This window comes from Cervus elaphus, chromosome 20 (genome assembly GCF_910594005.1).
Source record: "Cervus elaphus chromosome 20, mCerEla1.1, whole genome shotgun sequence".
Classification (NCBI taxonomy): Eukaryota; Metazoa; Chordata; class Mammalia; order Artiodactyla; family Cervidae; genus Cervus; species Cervus elaphus.
The window spans coordinates 41,755,301-41,774,057 of NC_057834.1; the positions used below are offsets into that span (position 1 = coordinate 41,755,301).

General features: G+C 40.5%; 1 protein-coding gene across 3 annotated transcripts in view; it reads left to right on the forward strand.

The window, feature by feature from the left end:
* The window catches only part of THEM4 (thioesterase superfamily member 4), a 47,818-nt gene that overhangs the window by 16,715 nt on the left and 12,346 nt on the right, over positions 1-18,757 (forward strand). Inside the window, exons 3-7 of one of the 3 annotated variants that reach the window (XM_043879006.1) lie at positions 4,859-5,021; positions 6,193-6,303; positions 14,125-14,249; positions 17,341-17,392; positions 17,592-17,754. In XM_043879006.1, the coding sequence (XP_043734941.1) occupies positions 4,859-5,021; positions 6,193-6,303; positions 14,125-14,249; positions 17,341-17,381 (440 nt within the window). In that variant the 3' untranslated portion in view covers positions 17,382-17,392; positions 17,592-17,754. Of the gene's footprint in view, positions 1-4,858; positions 5,022-6,192; positions 6,304-14,124; positions 14,250-15,285; positions 17,405-17,591; positions 17,755-18,757 lie in introns of those variants that run through there. The other 2 variants (XM_043879007.1, XM_043879008.1) reach the window with 2 other exon arrangements.

Genomic DNA, 18,757 nt, shown 5'->3' on the forward strand with positions numbered 1-18,757 from the left:
GGGCTTAGGCTTGGATTACTGTGATATCGAATGGTTTTCCTTGGAAATGAACAGAGATCATTCTGTCATTTTTGAGATTGCATCTAAGTACTGCATTTCGGAGTCTTTTGTTTACTATGATGGCTATTCCATTTCTTCTAAGAGATTCTTGCCCACAGTAGTAGATGTAATGGTCATCTGAGTTAAATTCACCCATTCCAGTCCATTTTAGTTCAGTGATTCCTAAAATGTTGACATTCACTCTTACCATCTCCTGTTTGACCACTTTCAATTTGCCTTGATTCATGGACCTAACATTCCAGGATCCTATGCAATATTGCTATTTACAGAATCAGACTTTACTTCCATCACCAGTCACATCCAAAACTGGGTGTTGTTTTTGCTTTGGCTCCATCTCTTCATTCTTTCTGGAGTTATTTCTCCACTGATCTCCAGTAGCATATTGGGTGTGTGTGTGTGTGTGTGTATGCCTAAAGTGTATACATTCTTTATTTTTAGAGTCAGCCTTTTTGGTTTCTTATTTGCAACACCCTTTGTATGTTCATTCAGCAACTATCTGTTGAGGATCTGTGCTCTACAAAGCATATTCCTGAAACAAGCCTGAGTGCACAGATAGGGTTCCTGACTTCATGAAGTTTACACAGATATTTCTCATTTTACTCATTACCTTTTAATCATGTAAACATATCTTTAGGGAAGCATTTGGGGATTGTGGTGTTTTGGGGTTGTTTTCTTTTTTCTTTTGGCCATGCTGTGCGACTTGCCGTATCTTAGTTCCCAACCAGGATTAGAACCCATGCCACCTGCAGTGGGAGCAGAGAGCTCAAACCACTGGACAGCCAGGGAATTCCCATGATGATTGTTTGTTTCTTTAATGACCCCAAGTAGGCCCTTAATGTTGCCTGGCCAACATACTTTATTTTTCCCTTGTCTACTCACTCTCCTGCTCTCCTGGATGACTGTTTCCTACCTTCTTTTTCTCAAGCCTTACTCTTAGCTGCTCTTGTCTCCTGTTTCATAGAAAATCAAAGCAATCAGAAGAGAATTTCCAAACAACTCCTGCTTCTTCCCTGTATCTGTGCCTGATGTTCTGCTCTGTCCTGTGGTGAATGAACTAACCATACTCTTATGAGCGGTCAAGCTGTCAATGTGTGTACTATATCCCTTTGGCCTACTTAAGGACATCCCTTCTCTGCTACATCTCTCTCATCAGTGTACAGACATGCCACATCTCAGTTTCTTTCTTCCTAGTCTCTCTTAAACCCTCTCCAGGCAGACTCTCACTCACAACCACTCCATCAGAACTACTGTCACCGGTGAGCTTCATGTTGCTAACCAGTGACCTCACTTAGCTTTTGGCACAGCTGACAACTCCTTTCTCCTTGAACTTGGCTTCCAATACACCACATTCTTCTACTTCACTGCCTCTTGCCTTTTAGTTTCTTTTGCCAGTTCCTCCTTGTCCTGAAACTTGATGTTAGGGTGCCCCATGTCTCCAACCTTAGTACTCCTTGCTTCACTATACTCTGTTGGTAATCTTATTCAGTCACATGGCTTTAGAGGCCATCCAAAAGATAACTTCCTAATCTAATGGTTGAAATTTAGTGAGTGGGTTCAAATTCCGCTTCCACAATTTAAAGCTGTGTTACCTTGGGCAAGTTACTTTACCTTTCTTTGCCTTAGTTTCCTCATGGCATTTGCTGAGTACTTCAGTATTTGCTGAAGGAATGAAGCAAAAATAAAAGCACCTTTACCAAGAAAAATGGTAATTTATAAGTTTCTTTATAGAACTGCCAGTACAGAGAGAAATAAGAATTAACTATTTTACAAATGAGGGAGAAATTTAGCAGTTTGTAGTACTAATTCCATTCTAACTATTGAACACATCACACAATTAATTAAGTATACTTAACCAGTGCAGTCTGGCTTCTATGTTAATAGCTCTACTGAAATGTCTTCACTTAAGCCACTAGCAACCTAATTGTCAAATTTGATGGGCATTTTTCAGTCCTTACTGTGCTGATCTACCTGTTAGTTTCATTCTCCTTGAAATGTTTTGTCTGTTGGCTTTCACAAACCTCTCTGAGCAATTTTCCCTTTCTCCTTCTGTCCACTCTGTAAATATCAGTGGTTTCCAGGGTTCAGTTTCCACATGTTTCTATTCATCCTTTCATCCAACCTAACTACCCTGTCTTGCCTGAAACTTGACCCTCTCAGACTAGGGAGGAGTTTGAAGTCCTGTCTTCTACCCACACTTGCTTTCAAATCTTTACTTCCTCTGCTCCTTAGAAAACCCCCATTCCTTTTGAGGTTTATACCTTCTGACTTTATCACCCTTAACTTCCTCTTCTTGTAGCTGTCATCTACCAACCTTTCCCTCATATGTTGAGCATTTCAGCACCTGGTTAACTGTCTTCCTCTCTACCCAGTTCCATACACCATTCTCAGCAACCCAGCATCCACATCATAGCTACTCAGTTTATTTACCTCCTCATAAACTTTCTTTTGCACAGCCCCAGCAACACGCTCCCTTAGACATCTTGAGCCTTTTCATCTTCAGAAAATGCACAAGCTCCAAATTCACACATTTAGACATCCTTTTTTTGACTACAACCTTTTTCCTACCAGCTTACTTGGGCAAAGGCCCCACAGAAAAAATTACTTGGCCTCATTAAGACTGTCATCTCATCGAGTCCTCTACTTTCTCACTATCTCCATAGCCCTCTTTTATCTGAACTTCTTTAGCATACTTGTGCGGGATAACCCCAGCCCTGGATGAATCCAGCCATCTGCCACCTCTTATTTGCACAGGCCCTCACATAGCTGGAGAAAACCACCCCTCGACTCAGAAAAGTTTGGTGGTTGTGATTTGATAGTGTTTCAGTGATCTTCTCACTCATCTTTTTTTTACAGGCTCTCTTGTTTTTCACTTTTATTTATTTATTCAGTTTGGGTTATGCTGGGTCTTCGTAGCTATGTGTGCCTTTCTATAGTTGTGGTGTGGGCTTTTCTCTAGTTGCAGCAAGCAGGGGCTACTCTTTGTTGCAGTCTGCAGGCTTCTCTTGTTGCAGAGCATGGGCTCTATGGCCCACAGGGTTCACTGGTTGCTGAGTGTGGGCTCAGTAGTTGTGGCTCCTGGGCTCTCGATCACAGGCTCAATAACTGTGGCACACGGGCTTAGTTGCTCCTTGGCACGTGGGCTCTTCCCCAGCAGGGACCAAACCTGTGTGCCCTGCCTTGGCAGGTGGATTCTTTTACCGGTGAGCCACCAGGGAAGCCCCTCACTTATCTTTCTTATCTGCCTCCTTGCATCCCACTGGCAGAGGTTCTGAATGCAAATTTGATCATGTTACTCCTCTGCTACCTTCAGAGGAGTATTTTTAAAAGACCAGTTCTTCTCAGATTTTAACATGAAGATGAAGTACCTGGTAATCTTGTTAAACTGTAGGTTCAGCTTCAGTAGGTCAGGAGTAGAGCCCAAGAGCCTGCATTTCTAACAGACTTTCCCACCATCTTTTTTTCCACCATTTTTATGAGGTAACCTCAATGTTTAGTGATCTAGACCAGAAGTTTTGAAATCCTAAGTAAAAAATTAGAAAGATTTGATGCTTATCTTATCCTGAAGTCCCAGAATGTCAGAGTTGGGACAAACGTTAGGGGTCATTTAGATTTATCTACTCACTGTATGGATAAAGAATGGAGAAAGGAGCGAATTCTAGGCCAAAGCTAAGTCACAAAAAATTTTCCAACTCCCAGGACAAGACTCTTTCTACTGTGCCATGAGACTGATTCTCAATTTTAAGTTTCTTTGGCCCTTCAAATCATTCAATTTCTCAACAACTGCAAGAATGAACATAGTGTGTGACTATGTGCCAGTTGTTGAGCACATGGAATCCAAAAGACAGGGTGTCTGCCACCAAATGCTCAAGGCATAAATAACAGGCATCCTTTCTTGTCCTCCCCACTTCTCCCAGATCTTCTCATCTCATATCCTTTTTCAAGTTTGTAAATGTAAATCTTGTAGCAATAAAGGAAACAGCATTATACATAGCAAATCATGATGAGCTATAAAAGAAAGCTGAGAGTTTTGGGAATTAAATCTTAAAATGGATATGAAAGAACAAATATGCCCTTTCCTCAGAGCAGTAGTTTTTAGTCTTTATTTTGAAGTTACCTACATTTTGACTCACAACCCAGAACACACAACTTGTGCACAGTTGTATAACTGAAAAATCATATCTAAATGAGTACAGTAGTACTTATCCAGGATATATGTGAAGCATGAGTATTTTTTTTTTAAGTTTCTTTTTAAAGCCTTACAACCCACTAACTTGATTTCATGAACCATAATGGTTCTGACCCTGAGTTTGGGACTCAAGCATCATAATCACATTGAATATTGGGTTGAACTGGCTCAGGTTCTGATTCAGTATGATATCTATCTTCTGCTCAGGTTAAACTCATGTCTGCAAGGAAAACTTCTCTACTATTACATTCCTCACTTCTTTTAAATCCCATTTAAACTGCACTTATTTGAAGAAGGATTTCTGTCTATATTATATTATTCCATTTTCCCTTCACATTTATGTACTGTATTTCCTGATTGCCATGTGTTAGTACTTTGTTTTGATTTCATTTATTTTTTACTGTGTCCTCACTTAGACCAATTCCACAGGAGCATATATCCTCTATTCTGTTTCTCTGGAACTCTCCGATCCCCTTCAATTTTGCACCTGGTTGGCATTTTAATCAATCATCCATTGACCTGTGATTCTCGCAGGGAACAGATATTTGTCTCTGACATGATGTTTTTCTCATACCTGTTTCTCATGTGCCCATCCATTTGATTGCCCTGCAGAACAAAAGAAGGTTGTGAAAGAAGGACGACTATCACAGGTCCAGCTCTTCACCAGAGGCTTTGAGGATGGCCTGGGCTTTGAATATGTGATATTCAGTAATAATGATGAGAAAAGGACAGTTTGCTTGTTTCAAGGAGGTCCTTATCTGGAAGGAAAACCTGGGTAAGAATGATAGCCTAGAAATGTGGCTCTAAGAGAGTATCTTACAGTATCACCTTGTTATCAATGGACTACAATAAAGGCATTCAAGTGGTAATATAGAAAGATATATATATTTACTGACATGGATATATATATATATATATATATAGAGAGAGAGAGAGAGAGAGAGATGCAAATTATTGAATGACAAAAGCATAGGACATAGTGCAAGCATATAATTTTAGAGAGTATCATTAACATGTTAATAATGGTTTGTCATAGATGGCCTTATAGGCTTCCCTGAAGGTGGCTCAGCAGTAAAGAATCCACCTGCAATGCAGGAGATGTGGGCTTGATCCCTGAGTCAGGAAGATTCCCTGGAGGAAAGCATGGCAACCCACTCTAGTATTCTTGTCTGGAGAATCCCATGGATAGAGGAGCCTGGTGGGCTACAGTCCATGGAGTCACAAAGAGTCAGACACAACTGAGCAACTTAGCACACATTCATCTAGATATATGCCCAGGAGTGGGATTGCTGGATCATATGGTAACTCTATTTTTAGGGTTTTTTTTTTTTTTTTTTTTTTTTTCATTTATTTTTATTAGTTGGAGGCTAATTACTTTACAGTATTGTAGTGGTTTTTGTCATACATTGACATGAATCAGCCATGGATTTACATGTATTCCCCATCCCGATCCCCCCTCCCCTTATTTTTAGTTTTCTAAGGATCCTTCATATTGTTCTCCATAGTGGCTGTACCAACTTGCATTCCCCCCAGCAGTATAGGAGAGTTCCCTTCTCTGACCTAGCAACAGCAGTAGATGGCCTTATAATCTTTAGTTTCTTTTTCTTCTGTTTGTTTGCATTTCCTAAATTTTTAAACAATGATGTATATAGTTAGTTTGATAAAAACATAAATTTCCTAAATTGCATTTTAACTTTTTGCTTACTTGTGACCTGATTATTATTAGGTTCTAGCTTTGTTACAAATACTACAGCATTATGCTATGAACAAAAGAAAGGTGAGAAGAACATGAATATAATTTGATATTTAGTACCTTGAACATGAACTATTAAATAAGTGGAACTTTCAGAAATATATTATATGGGATGCTTGGATAATTTTTGTCTCTGAAGGGGCTGTTCTCAGAACTTCTGAATATCTTTCTCATTTCCTCCTGTTGTACCTAGATTCCTTCATGGAGGTGCCATTGCAGCAATAATAGATACTGCTCTTGGTTCATGTGCAACTATACCTGGCAAAGTTGTCATGACTGCAAATCTCAACATCAATTTTAAAAGGTAAATTCATGGGTATTCTTTACTTCCTAGGTGTCATAAGTTGGATTCTCCAGCAGCAGACCCTGAGAAAAAGATTTCTGTGCAAGAGAGAAAGTACTCCCAGAGGAAACTAGCTACGGCATGGGAGAAGGACAGGAAAGGAAGTCACCCAGGGTTAGGCTCTCCGTCCTGCAAAGGGTAGCTTCATCCTGAACATGCAAAGAATTCCAGAGTGAAATGTGTACCTTGGGATTGTCCCTACCTCAGGCAAGGGAGCTGGAGTCTTCATATTCTCTCACACATTCGTCATAAGAAAAGAACTACCCTGGGACCATAAATTCCCAAGTACTTCTCTCTCACAGTCTTTGAGCAGAGCAGGCTCTAAGAAAAGTATCCAAAAAGCAAAGGGGAAAAAGGATTGAAAGGAATCTGAGTGAAGCACAAAATACCACTACATAACAAAACATAAGTTTTATATAACATTACGCAAAGAAATAAAAGGGCAGCAAGAAAAGTTTGGTATCCATCAAAAACAAAGCTCAGCATGATCTTATTTAATTCTTCAATTATGCAGCTATACCTCTACAGTCAATCAAATATTATGGATATTGGCATGAGCATAGAGAAGGAGACCAATGGGGCAGAACAGAGTTTAAAAACAGAGGTTAGTAGAGAAGATCTCCAAACAAGTTTCTGAGGGTTATTATTTCACACAGTAGGAAACATGTGGGTAACAAAACATCTCCATATTATACCCCAGAGAGTTGGATGGCTTCTGTGGCAGTCATTAGGGAGCCATGCTTCATAGATTATGGGTTTATTTACTTTAAGTAATACTTATCCAGGTATGTCCTACTCAGGGCATTCTATAGGAGAAGACTCTTCCCCCTAGCATGTATCATTACTTTATTTCAGGGGTCAGCCTAACTTTTTCTACAAATCTTTTATGCTTTATGGGCCATACAGTCTCTGCAACTACTCAACTTTGCCAGCATAGCACAAAAGCAACTACAAACAATACATAAATAAATGTGTATAGCTGTGTTGCAATAAAATTTTATTTTTAAAACAGGTAGCTGGCCAATGAGACATATCAGGTAGCTGGCCAATGAGACATACTTTGCCAGCTCCTGGTCTAATTACCTGCAGGCCCAGTGAGAAAAAATTAGTCAGAGTCACTTGCCTCCTGGGAGTATTTCTCTTTGCTCCCCACAACACACACACACACACACCAAAAAAATTGGAGGCCAGCTGCTTTAACTTCCTCCTCCCCAACTACCAGTAATAGTAACTTGAAAATAAAAATAACTTAAACAAGATAGAAACTTATGTGAAAGAAATCTAGTATGGCAGCTCCAGAGTTGCAGGCTCTTCCCAGCTCATCTTTTCACAGTTCAGAGTGCCAATAGGAGCTGTCATCACATGCCTGCACAGCAGGATTGAGGAATAGGGATAGAGCTGTCTTCTCTCTTTCAAAGAGACTTCCTGAAAATACTGCACAACACACCCATTTAATCTCATTAGCATTAAAGGAGATTGGGAAAGTGGTTCCTTAACTGTCACCCCAATTAAATTCAGTGTCATCAACTAACACAACTACAGACATTGTTTTAAATTTTATTTATTTTTTGTCTTGGTTGCTGCGCAAGGGCTTTCTCTTGTTGCAGCAAGCAGGGGGCTACTCTTTAGTTGCAATATGCAGGCCTCTCATTGCAATGGCTTCTCTTGTTGCACAGCATGGGCTCTGGGACACACAGGCTTCAGTTGTGGCTTATGAGCTTAGCTGCCCTGGGGGCATGTGGAATCTCCCCAGACCAGGTATCAAACCCATGTCCTATGCATTGGCAGGTAGATTCTTAACCACTGGACCACCTGAAAGTCTACAACTATAGACATATTAATAAATCCACACATAAATAATACAATATAAATTATTTTAAATACTAAAGCACTAATTAAAAACATAATTGGATTTAACTAAACATCAAATTAGTTTCTTCTAATTATCAAATTATCTCAGTGATTACAAAATCTTATTATTTCATCTACACTTAACCTTGCATTTCCCAGGTGGCACTAGTGGTAAAGAACCTGTCTGCCAATGCAGGAGACATAAAAGACATAGGTTCAGTCCCTGGATTGGGAAGATCCCCTGGAGGAGGGCATGGCAACTCACTCCGGTATTCACGCCTAGAGAATCCCATGGGCAGAGGAGCCTGACAGGCTGCGGTCCATAGGGTTACAAAGAGTTGGACACAACTAAAGTGACTTAGCACACATGCACATTCCCATTTGCACAGAATTTTTTTTAAGTTTGATGTATTTCCTTTTTTTTTAATTTTGTTGTCTCTGTCTTTCGTGTCATATCCAAGAATTCATTGCTGAACCAACATCATGAAGCTTTCCCCCAATGTTTTCTTCTAGGAGTTTTATAGTTTTAGGTCTTTCATATAGGTCTTCAGTCCTTTTCACATTACGTTTTTTATATGTGGTTTAAGGTAAGAGTCCAACTTCATTCTTCTATTTGTGGATATCCAGTTTTCCCAGCACCATTTTTTTAATAAGAGACTGTCCTTTCCACATTGAGTGGTTTTGGTCACTTGTAGAAAATCATTTGACCGTATATGTGAGGGTTTATTTCTAGGCTTTCTATTCTATTCCATTGATCTATATAGTCTGTCTTTAGCCAGTACCACACTGTCTTGATTATTGTAGTTTTGTAATGTGTTTTGAAATCAAGAAGTGTGAGATTTCCAACTTTTTCCTTCTTTTTCAAAATTGTTTTGGCTCTTTGGAGTCCCTTGAGAGTCACGTAAACTTTAGGTGGATTTTTCTTTTTCTACAAAAAATGTCATTGAGGAGAAAACAAGATGGTGGAGGAGCAAGTGGACATGGAGTACATCTCTCTCCACTGATACATCAGGAATACACCTTCAGACACAGAAGTGCATGCAGAACACCAGCTGAGAGCAGATGGGAGTACTTGACCAGCGGAAAAGAATATATAGAACCACGCAAAACCTGGTAGGATAAAGGAACTAGGGGGAAAAACAGGAATGTTAGTAGGACTGAACCTGCCCTCGGTGGGTGGCAGAACTGAGGCAGGGGTCTGACCCCCACATTGGAACAATTATCTGAGTCAGAGGAGAAACATTTAAGGCTGAGAGTAAGACAGCTGATTTGTGGCAGCCTAAATGGAATGAGAATCAGACAGTCCTTGCTGCAGCCATACCTACCCCAGACAGGGATGCGGGTCTCCTGGAAGGTGCAGAGGCTGAGAGCTGGAGTTGAGGGGTTGTGGAGCAATCCCAGGGCAAGGGCTGCTGTTGACTGTGGAGAGACGGATCAAGGGGAGGGGAGGAAGGAGATTGTGGTGGGAAATACCTGTGGAGGAAAGAAGAGCAGCCATGGAAGCAAGGAGATACTGCTGAGTCACGCATAGCAGGTGGAGCCATCACTATAGCCTCTCTCTCCCCATACGCCAGCATTGGCAGCTGAACAGCAGAGAGGCTGGCCCATCAAATGCCTGATGCACTGAACTACAGAGTAGGACCCCACCCAGGGTGCTCCTTTAAGTGACTGATGTGCCAAACTACAGAGTAGGACCCCAGCCAAAGGGGCCTCTCTATGTGCCTGACTCGCTAAACAACAGAGAAGGGCCCCAGGCAAGGGAGCAAGCACTCTTAAGTGCCTGAATGGGTGGAGCTACAGAGAAAGACTGGCCAAAGAGGCCTTCTGATCACCAGCTACAAGAGGCTCGAAAAAAGACTTTGAGAGTGCCATAGCTCCTGTAGTGGAGGCAGCCCGTGTCCCTGCACACTTGGCGCTGCCAGGGTCCCCGAAAGCCCAGCAGCTGCGCCACCTTCACACTCAACTCTCACTGGGGCAGAGCTGCCACAGACAAAAAAAGTCTTGCATCTATGTGCACAGGGTTGCTTCGGTCCTGTCCAACACTTTGCGACCCTGTGGACTGTGGCCTACCAGGCTTCTCTGTCAGGAGGGTTCTCCAACCAAGAATACTGGAGCATATTGGCCAATACTGGTTACCATACCCTTCTAGAGCACTACATTTCCTGCTGCCCTAGCCACCAACTCCCCTGAGTACCTGGTGCTGCCAGAACCCCTGTGACCCAAGCAGCTGCACCATCTTCACATCTGGCCCTCACAGGGGCAAACCCAAGTCCTCCAGGGCAGCCTCAGGAGCAAACCCCAGTGGATGACCCAAATGTAGAGGTGGAAATAAAACCACAGTTGAAACCCAGAGGCAGTGTGGCTACAGAAGAAGACCCAAAACCTTCCCACCAGCTCTACAAGCTGCAGACTAAATCCATACAATCAACTAGGCAGACTCTGTGTCTATGGAGTATATAAAAAGACACTGAGAGCTCCCACAAAAGAAAATGCACTATTTCTGACAACTGTGGACATTGGAGGCAAGAACACACAGGAGTAGGACCAGATTAGAATCTGAGCTGCCCCCACAGCAGGTCCAGAAATCAACACAGTGTTGGAGGGCATCCTAGGGAGGTAAGGTGGACTGTGACTCCCAGAGGGGGAAAGAACTCTTGACACCAATGACTCAAGAAAAACATTTATTATTCTTATGTTTTTGACTTGTTATGTAGATTCTTTTGGATTTTTTTCCTTTTTTTTTTTTTCTCCCTCTTGCAGTTGTCAATTTTATTGGCATTATGAAATCTAATTAAGCTTCTGAGCTTTTTTTTTCCTCAGTCACATTTTTTATTGTTGTTTTAAACCTCTGCCTCTACATTGGGCTTTTGGAGTTCTGGGGAGTTTTCCTTTTTTTTTTCTTTTCTCTTTTTTTAATTTCAATTTTTCATTTTTTAAACCTATTACTATTTTTCTACATTTATTCCTTTGTTTGCTTTTTCTACTGTTCTTTTCCGCTTGCAGTTAAGTTCAGTTCAGTCACTCAGTTGTGTCTGACTCTTTGCAACCCCATGGACTGCAGCATGCCAGGCCTCCCTGTCCATCACCATCTCCCAGAGTTTGCTCAAACTCATGTCCATTGAGTCAGTGATGCCATCCAACCATATCATCCTCTGTCATCCTCTTCGCCTCCTGCCTTCAATCTTTCCCAGTATCAGGGTCTTTTCAAATAAGTCAATTCTTCACATCAGGTGGCCAAAGTATTGGAGTTTCAGCTTCAACATGAGTCCTTCCAATGAATATTCAGGACTGATTTCCTTTAGGTTGGACTGGTTGGATCTCCTTGCAGTCCAAGGGACTGTCAAGAGTCTTCTCCAATACCACAGTTGAAAAGCATCAGTTCTTTGGCACTCAGCTTTCTTTATAGTCCAACTCTCACATCCATACATGACTACCAGAAAAACCATAGGCTTGACTAGATGGACCTTTGTTGGCAAAGTAATGTCTCTGCTTTTTAATATGATATCTAGGTTGGTCATAACTTTTCTTCCAAGGAGTAAGCATCTTTTAATTTCATGACTGCAGTCACCATCTGCAGTGATTTTGGAGCCCCAAAAATTAATTCTGTCACTGTTTCCATTGTTTCCCCATCTGTTTGCCATGAAGTGATAGGACCAGATGCCATGATCTTAGTTTTCTGAATGTTGAGTTTTAAGTCAAGTTTTCACTCTCCTGTTTCACTTTCATCAAGAGGCACTTTACTTCTTCTTCACTTTCTGCCATAAGGGTGGTGTCATCTGCATATCTGAGGTTTTTTCTATTTCTCGCAGCAATCTTGATTTCAGCTTGTGCTTCATCCAGCCCAGCATTTCGCGTGATGTACTCTGCATATAAGTTAAATAAGCAGGGTGACAGTATACAGCCTTGACGTACTCCTTCCCCAATTTGGAACCAGTCTGTTGCTCCATGTCAAGTTCTAACTGTTGCTTCCTGACCTGCATACAGATTTCTCAGGAGGCCAATCAGGTGGTCTGGCATTCCCATCTCTTTAAGAATTTTCCACAGTTTGTTGTGATCCACACAGTCAAAGGCTTTGGCATAGTCAATAAAGTAGACGTAGATGTTTTTCTTTTTTTTGTTTATTTTTTTTGTTTGTTTTTCTGCTTTATTTATTTATGCTCTGTTTTCTTGATCTATTTGTCAGATTCACCGTTTAGCTTTTTAAGCCTCTCTATTGTGTGTTTTCTCTTTTATTTTTAAAATTTGCTTGTACATCTATTATCTTTCTTTTTGCTTCTAACACACATCTAAGTAAGTTGTCTAATAAAACTGGATAAGTATAATGATATGAAGCCTGTTTTTTATGCCAATCAAGTTTATCTGTGCCTAAATATTAGTTGCATTAAGAAAATTATATTCTATAAACAGTTATATTATTTTCTATTTCTCCTTTCTCTTACTTTCTCTTATTAAACAAGGAACTTTTCATTCTAAGGGACAGACCTCTTAATTCACAATAGCTCAAGGAAAAAAGGAACATATTGGCTTGCATGGTGGAGAAGACAGGTATGTCTGGGTGCAGGCATTTCAATGATGCCATTAGGAATCTGTGCCTGTGTCTCAGTCACACTTTCCTTTAGATCTTCTCCATACTTGTGTAGCCTTTCCCAACTTAGTGCCACAGCTAATAGGCAGGCTTGTATCTTGCAAGCCTAGCAACTCAAACAGAAAAAGAACCCAGCCCCAAGGGCTCCAGCACAAGTTCCAGGATTGAGAGTCTCAGCTCATATGCTCATATGCGCAACCAGTCACTGTGGGGGGCGGGGTGGGGAATGGTCAGGGAGTGTGGGGGAAAAGAGTCAGCTGTCAACCCTAGTCGACATATATGGGTTAAAAATGGGACTGAGTCCCCAAAGAAAAGGGAGTGTTGGTGTGTGGATGAGTGGTGAGAGGTAGAACAGATGGATAAACAAAAGGAGCAATGTTAGTAGGAAAGGGAGATGCTGAACAGGCAAGAACACCTAATGTCCCCTAGGTCTTAGTAAATACTGGATTGGCAAAGCTCAGTTTTTTCATCAAGAAGTTCAGGAGAAGCTAATGGGAGCAAAAACTGGACAGAAGGGTAATCAGAGTGTTCATTTCCTTTCCACATGGAGTAGTTCCTTCATCCACATGATGGTACTACGGGAACATAAAACACATATCCTTCTCTACTTTGTGTTTCTACTAACTAAAACAACGTTTTTCACTACAGCACTTTATCTCTAAGATTCCCAGAGTTGACTGTAGCCAGTAGACACATATAGCTATATAAATTTAAATATAAGTTAATTGAAACTAAACTAATTTAAAGATTTAGTTTCTCATTCACAATAGCCATATTTTGAATGCTCAATAGCCATCTCTGGCAACCATGTTGGACAGCTCAGCTGTGGCTTATCATTTCTGTCATCACTTACAGTTCTGTTGGACAGCTCTGACTTAGCACATTAAGCTAATACCAGCAATTTGTTATTCAGTGTCTTTCTAGTAACAGTTACTCTAAAGTGGATTGGGTGAGAAATTTTGATTATGACAGAGAAAATGAGAGAAGCTGACTAGGACCATTCCATGGTCCTATTTTCATTTCTTTAAAGGATTTCAGCTCCCTTCAGATGGGACAGTCCCTGCCATCACAGAGATCGAATCCCTGGTGATCTCTTTGAACATAACCCACAACAGCAGGCTGGGACTGGATGCCCAGGAGCCACCTGAGCGCAGTTGTGCTTGGGAGCAAGGGAGTGTGAGCGGCTGGTAATGTCAGCCCCACTTTAGGAGCAGTTTATCTAAGACAGTCAGTACCCACTGATACCCAAGTGTCAGAAATTTCCACCCCTGTCATGCACTTGATCATCTCTCAGTGTTACATAAATCTGATAAAAACTGATTTTTTTCCCCTTTTTTGTTCTGCAGACCTGTCCCTCTTTGTTCTGTTGTTGTGATAAATAGCCAACTTGATAAACTTGAGGGGAGGAAATTGTTTACTTCCTGTAATGTTCGAAGTGTTGATGAGAAGACTCTATACTCAGAGGCAACAGGTAAGAAGTTGCCACTTTCTATTTTAAGTTTGGTCTCAGCTATTTGGGGTTTTTTTGTTTGGGGAGGGGTGGGGTTGGTTTGGTTTGGTTTGGTTTTTTAACCCATGCATGCCCAGAAATTCTTAATTCCCTGTCATGCAGAGAACAAGCTATTGTTATTCATTGTTTGCCAGTATCTCTCAAAATTATACTCATGTGCCTTTTGGCCCATTTTCAGGATTTTATTCTGAAGGTATACTAACATGTGTGCAACATTACAACGTGCGTATGGTTGCTCTGTTGTTGTTTAGTCGCTAAGTCTTATCTGACTCAATTGGGACCCCATGGATCCCCTGCCAGACTCCTCTGTCCACGGGATTTTCCAGGCAAGAATACTGGAATAGGTTGCTGTTTCCTTCTCCAGGGGATCTTCCCGACCCAGGGATTGAACTCACTTCTCCTGCTTGGCAGGCAGATCCTTTACCACTGAGCCACCTGGGAAGCCTCTAAGGTTGCTCTAGAGTTCTAGTATTTGTGCTACTCATGCAATGTTATTTGACCTAGCCAAAGATTGGCCAAACATAGATATCTATCAATAGGAGACTAGGTAAAGAGACTACAGTTCATCCATATACTATATTGTGTGTGCCATAAAAATTATTGTGGAAGAAAATGGCAGCCAACTCCCATGGACAGAGAAACCTGGAAGGCTACAGTCTGTGGGGTCACAAAGAGTCGGACACAACTGAGCAATTAAACAACAAATAAGAATAAGGGAACTCTTTTGGTATGATATGGAGCTATATGTCATTACTATATTCTGAACGAAAAATACAAGATACAGGACAGTGACCGTATTTATGCCATCATTAGTGCAGAAAAAATAGAGAGGTTCTTCCCATTCTCTTCCCTTTTTCTTCTTCCTTCCATTTCACCCCTTCCTTTCTTCTTAAATATTTCTAAAGCTATTAGGGAGAGTGGGGGTAGGGCGTGGTAGGCTCAGGGGTGAGCGCAGGGTCAGGGGGAGGGATGACTATAACAGCCTGTCCCTGTCTAGGAGCCTGAGTGGAGTAAAGGGTGTCGGCCCAGGGCGGTGGCCCAGCACTGGATGTCTGAGTCTAAGTAGGGGAAGGAAAGAGTTCACGTGGGGAGCAGCATGGGTGTCGGAGCCCACAGGGAAACGGCGGCATCTGCACAGGCTGGGAACCAGGCTTCTCACTTCAGAGGAGTCCAGATACGGAAAAAGTGCAAATAAGAATGAACCATATGGTCCTGGATCGGAGGGGGCGATGTGGACATGGATATTTTCTATCTTTTGCTCTTTGCAAATACTGTTGTAATCAGTAACTTTGTATATTGTCAGCTCTCACAGGGCCTTTGCAAGTGATGGGTCCTAGAAGTTTCATCTTCAATAGTTTCAGACTTAGAAAAGTTAATTTAGATATCCAGTACTTTTTGTTTGTTTGTTTTTCTTTTTATTTTAATGGAGCTCAGATTCACATGTTTGGGTTAGTCAGAATTCTTGATGTAGGATATATACAGTCATTATTAGTATTTACATGAAAGGTAATCTTTAACTTACTCATTCACTAATGTACTTATTTTTTCTAATTTAATAACAAACATCTTGAAATTTTCAATCAAACAAGAACCAGAATCTTAATAATATTATATCCCTACCTAATTACTTTTCCCCATCTCATCCTTCTGTTTTTCCTTCAGAAGTAACTGTGATCTCGAATTTTGTGGTTTTCATTCCTTTATACCTTATCTTTTTAAGTTTTATTCAGAATATATGTGTGCCTAAGTAATATATTGTTCAGGTGTTTGTTTTTGAACTTTGTAGAAAAGAGATTGTACTGTATGTGCTTTTCTGGGATTTGATTTTTTTTTTCCCACTCAGCTTCATATAACTGAAGTTCACACAGGTTGTTGCTTCTGTAGCTTGTTCATTTACTGCAGTATAATATTCCATTGTGTGACTGTACCGCAATGAATTTATCTCCTCCTCTAATGGTGGAAGTCTGACAGTTATGAATGGGGCTACTATGAACATTCTTATTCATGTCTTCTGCTGGTATATATGGGCAAGAGCTTGGCCTGTGCTTAGGAGTGGAATTTCTGGGTTGTGGGGTGTAAGAGTGTTCAGCCTTACAGAGGAATGACAGATTATTTTCTCAAGCTGTACAAATTACATTCCCACCGGCAACAGATGAGATTCTCTTGATCCCTATCTTTTCCAGCAATTGATAAAATCAAGCTTCTTGATTTTTGCCAATCGAATGGTTGTAAAATGGTATATCAGTGTGATCTTAAGTTGCATTTTCCTGATATATTTATTAATCATATTTGTCTCCCATTCTGCAAAATTCCTATTTGTTCAACCTCTTTTATTGTTTTTTCTCACTTTTTTAATCGGTTTATAGGAATTTTTTATCTATATTTTTATTAAACTAATCTTTTTGTTGACTGTATAAGCTGCACATATCTCCTAGAATATGTAAGTTGCCTTTTATTTGCTATGTTATCTTTTTATGAACAGAAATTTTTGATGTAAATATAGTCACATTTATTAAATTTTTTTCCTTTACAGAGCATGCTTTTGTGTCTTGTTTAAGAAATTCATATTTCCCTTAAGTGTAAGCTTTTGCAGGAATGATGGATAAAAGAAACAGGGGAAGATCATGAATAATTTGAATCCACAGTTAATTTAAATCCCATTCCAGGCTGTGATTTGTGCTTCCTGTCTCACTAAACCTTTCAGTATCATAAAGGTACCAGATGACACAGTTGTAATTTTACTTCCTTTCACCTTTTTGACTATCTCTAATGGAAGTGGTAAAGAACCATGAAATGACCAAGAGGTAGATGACTTGGTTACCCAGGAGATGCTAATACAGTATTGTGATAGTCAAAAGTTGATTCTTAATTTAGCTGAAAAATAAGAGTACGCAGATATCCTAAGAGTACCAATATGAATCAAAGTGCTTTTCTTTGTGTGTATTTATATATATATTATTATATATATTAAATATATATATATTTCTACTTAGAGAAGTTTCATCAGGTTAAAGTCAGTTGACTTATAATCATCTCCTTCTATTTTGTTTAGGTTTATTTATAAAGCTGTATCCTGAAAAAAGTTTAACATAAAAGAGCTTCTGGTGAATTCCATACCCATCTGCGTAAGGCACTGCTCTTGTCATCCACTGTTGAATCCCCATCAGGCAAAACCTGCTAACACAGACCTTCCTAAATAAGTCTTTTGAATTCAATTCCAGGAGCTCCATTTCCACCTTCCAAACTTTTTTAACACAGAAACACTCCCTGTGAGAGTATCAGCAATTCTTTCTGTCTCCTTAGGGTGAGTGTCTGGTTCTCCTAAAATCTGAATGGGCTCCTTAAGGTTGCTCAGGCGTGATATCTGATCCATTGCGGACTGGAGGAAAAATTCATACTGAAACTTTTACCCCAAACTTGGAAATGCCAGAAAACTGTAGAAAGGAATAAATATGTGGGTACATGAGTGTGTGTGTGTGTGTGTGTGTGTGTGTGTGTGTGGTGTATGCATTTTAAATTACAAAACTAGCTTCATTGTATCTAAACAAATCCTCTAGGCAACAGTAGGAAACACAACCAGTTTCTATAGAATCAGACCCTTCACCTCTGTTGTCTTGGAGCCTAGGGATTAAACTACTGTACCTTAACATAGACTGTGTTATTGTCTCTTACCAGTAGCATGGTTTATCATCACTGGAAGGAGCCTCATTTCCTAAGTGTCTTAATCCATTTGGACTTCTATAACAAAATACCACAGGCCAGGTAGCTTGTGAAAAACAGAAACTTATTGCTCACAGTTACAATGAGTTAAAATGGAAAGTCCCCAGATCAGGATGCCAGTGTGTTCACCTTCTGATGTGGGCCCACTTACTAGTTCATGTCTGGTACCTTCTCACTGTGTCCTTACATGGTGGAAGGAGCTGGAGATCTCTCTGGGTCTTTTTTATAAGGGCACTAATCACATTCTTGAAGGCTTCACCTTAAGCACTTCCCAAAAGCCCTGCCTACTGATACCATCATATTGGGCATTAGGACTTCAACATATGAATTGGGCCAGCCCAGGATGGGGCGACCCAAACATCCAGACCATAGCATTAGGGCTGCCATCATGAAGTACCACACACTAGGTGTCTTAGAACAACAGAAACTCATTGTCTCATGGATCTGGAGACTATAAATCCAAAATCAAGGTATCAGCAAGGCTGTGCTCCCTTGAAGGTCTAAGGAAGGGACTATTCCATGCTCTCTTCTAGCTTCTGATTGCCTCATGCATCCTTTGGCTTGTAGATGCATCACTCCACCTTCAAATGGCATTCTCATGTGTGTCTTTGTATCATTTTTCCCTCTGTCCATGTTTCCCCTTTTTATAAGGATACCAGTCATATTGGTAGGGTCCACCTTAACAACCTAGTTTTAACTTGATTACCTCTATAAAAACCATATTTCCAAACAAGTTCACATTAGGAGGT